At 36.6% G+C, this 8721-nt stretch overlaps 2 protein-coding genes across 3 annotated transcripts; both read right to left on the bottom strand.

The window, feature by feature from the left end:
* Positions 1-337: 337 nt before the first annotated feature.
* Positions 338-6785, bottom strand: LOC100180539 (rab-like protein 6). 2 transcript variants are annotated; one of them, XM_026836174.1, is made up of 15 exons: positions 6592-6785; positions 6281-6415; positions 6052-6099; positions 5662-5837; positions 5424-5530; positions 4719-4775; positions 4080-4185; positions 3714-3817; positions 3447-3648; positions 3095-3224; positions 2598-2757; positions 2349-2449; positions 1732-2147; positions 1394-1535; positions 338-1128 (listed from the first exon to the last, which is right to left on the bottom strand). In XM_026836174.1, exons 1-15 carry the CDS (start codon positions 6725-6727, stop codon positions 902-904), a joined length of 2247 nt encoding a protein of 748 aa, XP_026691975.1. In that variant the 5' UTR covers positions 6728-6785; the 3' UTR covers positions 338-901. The 2 variants fall into 2 exon arrangements, with proteins under 2 accessions (XP_026691975.1, XP_026691976.1); XM_026836175.1 differs by lacking the exon at positions 4719-4775.
* On the bottom strand, positions 6784-8248 carry LOC100183640 (ubiquitin-conjugating enzyme E2-17 kDa-like). The gene has a single exon (XM_002129764.4). The coding sequence runs from the start codon at positions 8189-8191 to the stop codon at positions 7733-7735; it is 459 nt and encodes a 152-aa protein (XP_002129800.1). The 5' UTR covers positions 8192-8248; the 3' UTR covers positions 6784-7732.
* Positions 8249-8721: the final 473 nt, after the last annotated feature.

Genomic DNA, 8721 nt, shown 5'->3' with positions numbered 1-8721 from the left:
GTACGTTCGTTACAAACGATCAATAAAGAGATGTATTTGCGTTCACACTTGTCAACATTGTCGTCGCGGTAGTTATGCACCATTAGTTATATGATGTTTAATTGTTACCTATTATACAAGATATAAAATAAGTTGCTTTAAAGTCAATCAGTTGTCCTGTGATGGCTGACGGGTTTGACCAAATGCTTAATTGAAGTTTAAACTGCATGTTGGACTTCTCTGATTCGAACAAGAAAGTAATGCTGTTCGACGAAGTGGCCAACAACATACACAATATATCTGTAGCAGATACTATGTTTGTTAATATAACAATCTCTGGTGAAAGATAGGTAGAAGTGACTTATATAGTTTTATTACCAAGATAACACAACTTTGTTATCATTGTTCAATATCGGTAACAAGAAACATACGAGCCAACTTGGTTCTTTATTTACTGAAAACAAATTGAAACTCGTAACTAAGACATTAAGTTACTCGCCACTTTTACTAAAGTTACTTTTATAAGAAACGAAACTGGTGTTAAGATACGGAAGCAAAATTGAAAGTAGATTATTGCACATCTGCATAATTAGTGTTCCTATATACACATAACTCATACAAGTGGGTCGGTACAATATTGATAAATAAACTTCAGTTAACTGAAACAACGAAAGTAACTTGAATGACGACAACAGGGATATATTACACAGGGGGTTGTACCTAGGGGTGCAGACACCACAACATATGATCGAGCTTTACTGCAACGCAAATCATGTTTTCCCGGGTCCCATAACAATCGAGTTGACCCCAACCTCCCGGATACCCCCCTGATTACACTGTGTATTTCGTAAAGACTTTATGACTTAAGTATGGCATTATAAGCTGATATATAGCACCTTTAAAATCAAAGCAAGATAAAAATCTAAATATTGTCAAAGGATTCCCCCCCACCAAGGAACGCTTCAAGATCATCATCTCCCTTCTTCTCTTTGCTCCTCTTCCTCCGAGAGGATTTCTCCTCATTGCTCCCACTAATCTCCTTGGATTTTGCCTTCTTCCTTTTGTGCTTCTTTTTCTCTTCACTGGAACATTTGTTTTTCTTTTTTCGACTTCTTTCTTCAGGTTTGGAGGAAGTTTTCGAACTGATTGCTAATTAAACAAATATTATTATTTCCATTTTCCCAGATACTGATGATGTCATTTTGGACGGAATCTTATCTTTTTTAAACTATTCGTTCGATTTCTGTAGGTTAGGTATTTCAAAGCACTTGATCGTGACTGTTATTTGGTTACGAGTAGAAATGATTTTCTGTAAGAGCAGTTTAAACACATGGCATATTCACAAACATGCCAAGGTTGAAAGGTTGTTGCGTAATTTATTTGTGGCTTTTTACCAAGCCAGCATTCAACTTACATTCATCGATAGGTTTTGTTGATATTTGTTCCAGGAAGTCAAAATCGCTTGATTGAAGTTGCAAACCATCAACCTCCCCCACACCACCCAACACACGAGGGGGTTCGTCACCCGATGAAATATCATCAACAATATTCGATACCTGGGTGAAATATTAACTTAACATAGATAGCTCATAAAATATTATATTTATACATATGTGTAAAAGTCTTGCCGACGAAGTATTTGTTTGAGCAATATGATTCTTGTTTATATTTGCAAATAAATTGTTGTTATGATTTAGTAAAGTTTAAGTTGTTTAATTAATCCTTCACACAAATATAGAATCCTAACTTTACCATAACATTGGTATTCATATCTTCATCAGAGCTTTCACCACTCTCAACCAATCCCCCATCTTTCAATACATCATCATATTTCGAATCATCCAATTGGTAAACTACATCAGGTTGATCTTCCACCTCAACTTTATCTTCTTCCATTTGTTCTTCAACATTATTAGGTGTCTGTCTCATTTCAATCGTGGTAACCTGTTGTTGATCCTCACCCAACCCCCCACCATGCACAGCCTCTTCATCTGAACTACTGATTCGTAAACTTCGCAGATTTGCGTCGTTTCTACGTTGCTGCTCTGGTGATAAACGTGACGCTTGTTTCGTGCGATTCCTTTGTTTTGGATGATTGACGCGACCTGCTTGTGCATCGGCCGTGTATTCACCATCACTATCAGAGTACGTGTATATTTTGTGGCTGTCTGTTGGTGGAATATGGTTGTTTAATTCAATTTATAAGAAGTTATGAAAGAATAAACCTTAGTTAATTACATTTAGGAACCTTTATATATTCCATGGGTTTGGCCAATTGTTGATCACATGTTACCAAAAAACTTGTAACTTTGTGAGTGATTACGACAAATTTCAATGATAGTGATAGTGACTGTACACAACCCACCCACCAGTATCTGGTATTTGATCATCAGAGTCAAGCTCCTCCTGATATCCCGCCACCATAGGATTACCAATATCTCCATCGGAACTTGAGGTATCGCTGTCTTGGCTGCCAACATGCAACATGGTATACCACAATTTAATCACGTTTAGTGCTTATGTATGTATTGCATAATATCCTATCAATTTAGGTAAAAAGTTTTCAAACTATCCCTGCCCTCCCTGCATAATATATCTTAAGTTTTAAAACTCCCCACGTTTTCGTTGCTGTAGCATCAGGTATTGAATCGAGGAAATCCTCCACAGCTCCATCGTGTGGTACAAACTCATCAATAGATTTGACCACCGGGGGGTTGTTGATAGGGGTGTGTGTTGGGGGCGTGGGGGCCTGGGGGGTGGGTTCAGGTCTCGTGGAACCTGATTAAAAAAAAGTTTTAACCGATTAATTTGTAATTTAGAAAACTTTAACCGTTCAAATGCAAGTAGGAAGGAAGACTTTCTGCAATGGTTTGTTTGTTATCTTTAAAGAACCGACATTTCATCTGCCATTCACGCCAGCCTGCAGCTTAATGGTTATAGATCCAAGGTTTGCTGCTATCATTGTGGTTGTTGATGTATGTGTAGAAAAGCCCTTATGATGTTCTGCTTTATGGCAGACAAAACAACGGTCTTTTAAAATCACAAAACAAACAATTTCCATTCCTACAACATATGTAAACTTATTCATTCTTGTTCACACAGACGAACTACCAACCTCTAAACAACCTTGACATGAAACCTCGCTTTTCAGGTTGAACCTTTTCGCCATCTAGTGGTGGAACCTCAACCATCTCTGAAGGAGAGAATAAACCACCAGTGGTGGGGGTGGTGGGTTTGGCTGGTGCCTGTGGCAATGTAGGGTCATGTACTTTGTTGGTTGATACATGAATGAGAAGAATCAAAGACAATACAAAGCACCATGGATGAAATACTTGTAGTGGTTTTAAAACACTGCCAACCAAAGTATTCGTGATGGAATATTCAAGCAGGATTCTTATATCTACATTCCACCAAACCCAACATTTGTTACAATATACAAACATGTTTAAACTCAACAACAAACGTACCTGTGTGGGGTTGATTGTAGAAGGGGGTGTTGGTTGGTTGGGGGGTGGGGTTACAATGGGGGGTGGTTTGTGTTGTCCATTCACCACTGTTGTTGTGGGGGCAACATGGGTGGTGGGGGCAACATAGGTGGTGGGGGCAACATGGGTGGTTGGGGCAACATGGGTGGTGGGAGTTGGACGGCCTTTTAATCGGTCCTGGAACCTTTGAGATTAAACATGTTAGTTAGAAAATCAAATTTCTCTACTCCTATAAACGACCCAACCCACCTTTGATAACTTTGTTCCTCAGATGTCGCGTCGACTTGTAACTCCTCCAAACAACTCTCCACATCCAAGTGATTTGTTTCAAGTTGTTTCAATAAACTTTCTCTCTGGGAGTTTAAACAAGGGTTGGTTGTAATGTTGTGCAACTATGATTCCGTGTAACCTGACCTGATCTAATGTTCATTAAGGACGATTCTCGTAACCAAATAACAGTCAAGATCATGTGCTATACAACTTGTAACAAAGGAAAATCAAGTCTATCGAATAGTTTAATATCGGGTAAGGGGTAACGAACCAACTCTGGTTTAAATCCCAGGTTCTCACCCGTACATAGAATAATAGTAACACAACAACAACCAATATAACAACCTGCAGTAACAGGAATGGTAGATTGAAGAACTTGTGGATGTACTTGAGGCCAAAACCTTCCTTCATTGAAGTTTCCAAGAATGAAACCCCGGCTGACCCTGGTGGTCTGGTGGTGCAATGTGGGGTTTAAATAAATTACTTAAAATTAACATTCAACTTTTTAAAAAAAGCATTTGTATCTTTGGTAACGAAGGTTGGAGTAATATAGAACACCGTAACGGTAAAACTAAACTCGGTATATAAAAGGCTTATAAAAAAAAACAAAAATGCAAAACCTATTCAATAAAAAGTGTGACCGTTACACCCTACAAACAATACTATGAATGTAATTAACTATTTAATTAAAACAACATTAAAGTTTTTATCATAAACTATTGTGTGTGAAGAAATACAATATTTTTAATTGTTTTAATTAAAATAAAGATAAAACTAAACTTTCAACAGCACAATCTGCCAAATGAATTCCACAAGTAAATTTGAATCAAAAAAAATCAATAAATCTTTCAAACCCTTAAGCATTACAGCCAAGTAACCACAAGCTGGATAGAAATATCTTGATAATAATGTTGATAGAAAATATAAATGAAATTGAAAACATGCAGAACACAGGAACACACAATGTCAACCAATATACAAGACCTAGTTAAGGAATTGGTTAAAGTTTTGTAGATCCTGGATTCATAAATTGACAATCTCCTGTCACAATAAGTTTATAGTTGGGTTAGTTACAATATAGTTGCCATACAATGTTAGTGGTGTATGGGGGGCAGGTAACTTTAAAACAGGGGTTATGTAAAGTTTTTAGGACACCAAAATCTTATTATGCAGCCTTTACTCTGCTGTGTATATTCCAACAAATATGACAGAAAGCAACACTATCACCCCAGGTTTTGTTAATATATTTAAAATTTTTGCCATTATATGTCAAACAATACAAACACAGGGGAAGCAGGGAGAGTTAGACACAGCTGTGAAACAAATCGAACTTATTAGTTGTAATGTTTACTGATTAATGCAGTGCAGAAACTCAAGGGTTGGCCTGCCCACCCTGCCACCCCAGGTTTGGTGCCTATTTACAACATCCTACAAGTGATTGGTTGGTTATTAAACTAAACATAATGTTTCTAAAACATCAATCATGCATGGAATACATAGCATAGCATGTAGTAAGAATCAATATTTGCAATAAAAATCAATAATACTGATCATACATGAAGTAAAAGATTTAACTTTAAACTGCCAACAATTACAAGAAGTTCACCTGATTTCATTCGTTACACAAAGTTTGAAACCAAACTTTTAAATGCAAAAGGTGATGCTTTCACAAGTTACATGACCACTTACCTGTCCACACTTTCAACAAATGCTTGGACTTCATCGAGAACAACCACACGATGGTCCCCCATGTCTCTATGGTTGGCCAATATTAACACAGGGATATGTGGAGGAACCTGGAGGTATGTTTGGGATATTGTAAGTAATAAATCAAATTACATACGTGGTAACTTGTTAGCGAGAATGGCCATTCATTCAACCGTACTTGCTCCGATATCAGTACACGATACACAAGCCACAATGTCACCTTTGGTAATTCACGCTCAATATAGTTGAAGGTCCATTTCTTGGTGATATCAAACACCATAATAACAGCATGGGCCCCTTTATATACATCAAGAAAGTTAGCGTCTAACTGTAGGTCATCTATTTCATCATCATCGTTTCGTATTTTCAGTGAATCTTTCGATTTCTTTGACTTTCCTGGAAACATTGCAAATATTTCAGTAAGGAGGAAAAGTTGGAAATCATGAAGTCTATTCTTAATGTACATATTATCCTGTACGGTAAAAGTCCTTTGTTAGAGGATTCAGGTTAAGAGTTGCCATTTGTCTTATTAGTGACCTTTGGGTTGTTGTTAAGTGTCTTGCGAAAGGACATATACCCAGACATATGTATTGTAGCCGCATATAACTACCTTGGTCCACCACGTCCCAAACATCAACCTTCACGATATCATCAGTGGCTGCAAAGGAAATATTTCAACTTCAACAAACAGAATAAGTAACGATCTGGTCCAAACAATTGTATAATAAAAAATATATTTCCTCTAAATGGGATCGGCAGTTTCAAATTCAAATAGAACAATAATACATGGATTTCTAAAAACTTGTTACCAAATTACTTGGTTGTTGATTAAACATCACCTTTATAATTCCAATGTATCGATGCAGCTTGTATCTCTGGTGTTGGAGAATATTCCTCGGTGAATTTATTTCCTTGTAATCGTTGCCATAAACATGTCTTGCCGGTGTTTCGGTCGCCACGAATCACTATCTTCACTGGAATGTAGTTTAAACATATTATATATTCATGTGTTAAATAGTGGCGTGTATGAAACAAAACCACTCCTTCATTCATTCAAGGACTTATTTATCCATCATTTCGTTAGTAGGATACATATCTATTTGTTTTGCTCATAAAAAGAAAACCTTTAACTATTTAAACGCCAGCTTACAATTATATTGAACCCCCTTGGAAAATTTCTTCTGTAGATCCGACCTCATGGCTTGCATGCCTTGTGGGGAAACGACCCTCCCCGTGTTTGCGTTGGTTTCTTCATTCTTCACCCACTTCTTAATCGACGTAAACATTTTTCATGGCCAGTAAAGTGTTTCTGTGCGAGTTTAATCAGTTTTTCAGCAAAGCACTATATGAAGGTAAAGAAAGACATTTTATAATTGTCGAAAGCCTATCCATACAGAATTGTGGGTTTTACATTTACAAGCCCCATCACATCATGCATATTAACATGATTGCAGAAAAACAGCAGAACATATAATAGTGTACTAATGTACCCGTAACCACAATTCAAACAGTAAAATAAAAACAAATACCATTATTATTATTATTTACAGAACGTCAAAATACTAATTCTAAAAATAACACAATTTGTGCAGATATATCAATACATATCATTCGTAATATTAAATTACACAAAAACATTTATTAAATGCTGCAGCCAGCAGTTATTTATGGGATGCCAAAACAAAACAAAAATGAGAAAAAAATAAAATGATTATTTTAATATGTTGTTTGGAAACGAAAGTTGTTTAAAGAAAACACGCAGAGCAAAACATGAAGTTAAATAATAGAAATACTGTTTGTGTAATATGGATGTTTTTATACATTAACCTGGGTGCTCCTTTCAAATAAAAAGCAAACTATAGACAATATATATGTACATAACTTTCGCACAAACAAAAAGTGCAATATTATGAGTGGGAATTACACGGACACCTATGGCAGTTAGTGCCAGAAAGCCTTGGTGTAAAATAAGTTTAAATATATTTTCGACAATACGCTAGAATGATAACTTAAAAACAAATTGCAACAAAAACATATTGTGTTTGAAACATTGGTATTATTACTTCAATTTGATGCATATGTTACTTTCTATGGAATTTTGTTTGTTTTCAACCATAAACTAAATAAATAAAAGAATAAATAAAATATAAAGTTGGTGTGGAATATGCATTATAGTTGGCAGGACAATTTTAGCGTTATCTTGTTTTCAATCTTTAAGATTGAGATTTGGCAGAAACGTATTATAATAGGTTTGCAAACCATCAACTAAATACAATGTTTATTAAATCACATTATTTCTTGTGCTTTGCATATTTTCTTGTCCACTCTATCGCATTCTGCAAATATTTCTCCCTGTTATCAACATATAACTTGGCAATCTCAGGGACCAATGGGTGTCCTGGGTTGGGATCGCACAGAAGCGAACTGATCGACAAAAGTACTTTGGATACATTTAGCGCAGGTGACCATTGCGAACGCAAAATATCCAAACAAATATTCCCAGTGCTGTTAATATTGGGATGATATATCTTTGTAGTGAAAACAACCTTGGGTGGTTTAAATGGGTAGTCAATGGGGAAATGTATTTTAAGATAGAAGGCTCCCCCTTCATAGGGTGAATCAACAGGGCCCATTATTGTGGCTTCCCATTGAAACAAGTCTAAACCTTCTCCAGCAGGAGCTGCTGTACAATTACACGGGCCATCTTTCTCCAAATCTTTAAGCTCTTTCTTTATTCTCCTGAGAGCCATTGCACAAGAAGCACAACCACTGCCTATAACATTAACTTATTCTATAAGTGTTTTACTTTTCTGCAAAAATATAAAATCATTTATACGCATACTAATATATAACTATTGGACACTTAGTGAAGAATCCTCCTGTTGTCCTATGAGAGATGTTGGCGGTTGCTTAGTTTTGGGTTAGTGGTTAATAGATAACGTGGGGGGATTCTTCACTAGCACCGATATTGTATAACTGAATCTTATACGTGACATGCCTATTCGCTTGGTAATATATTAACCTTACCATACAGAACTAATTAAGTTCCCTGTACCATACTTGCCCCAACCAACCAACCTTTTCTGGAGTAAATGTGCTTCAAATAAACAAGAGAGCAACAACAGACATAATATCGGCTCTGTGGCATAGTGGTTGGCGCGCCTGCCTGTAACCCAGAGGTAATGGGTTCAAGGCTCGTCGCTGCTACCATTGTGGGCGTATGTGTCCTTGGGCAAGACACGGCAATTGCTCCAACCCAGTGTCACTAATGGTGTCCAAA

The sequence above is a fragment of the Ciona intestinalis genome, chromosome 9, assembly GCF_000224145.3.
Source record: "Ciona intestinalis chromosome 9, KH, whole genome shotgun sequence".
Taxonomy (NCBI): Eukaryota; Metazoa; Chordata; class Ascidiacea; order Phlebobranchia; family Cionidae; genus Ciona; species Ciona intestinalis.
This window is presented reverse-complemented; position numbering and strand designations above follow the sequence as displayed.

Bases quoted from the DNA above. Each gene is read 5' to 3' on its own strand.
- LOC100180539 (XM_026836174.1), bottom strand. From the start codon at position 6,727: ATGTTTACGTCGATTAAGAAGTGGGTGAAGAATGAAGAAACCAACGCA. The intron at 6,416-6,591 runs GTAAGCTGGCGT...ACTACATTCCAG, and splicing joins CAAGGGGGTTCAATATAATT to TGAAGATAGTGATTCGTGGC. The intron at 3,225-3,446 runs GTACGTTTGTTG...ACATTGCCACAG, and splicing joins CTACAATCAACCCCACACAG to GCACCAGCCAAACCCACCAC.
- LOC100183640 (XM_002129764.4), bottom strand. From the start codon at position 8,191: ATGGCTCTCAGGAGAATAAAGAAAGAGCTTAAAGATTTGGAGAAAGAT.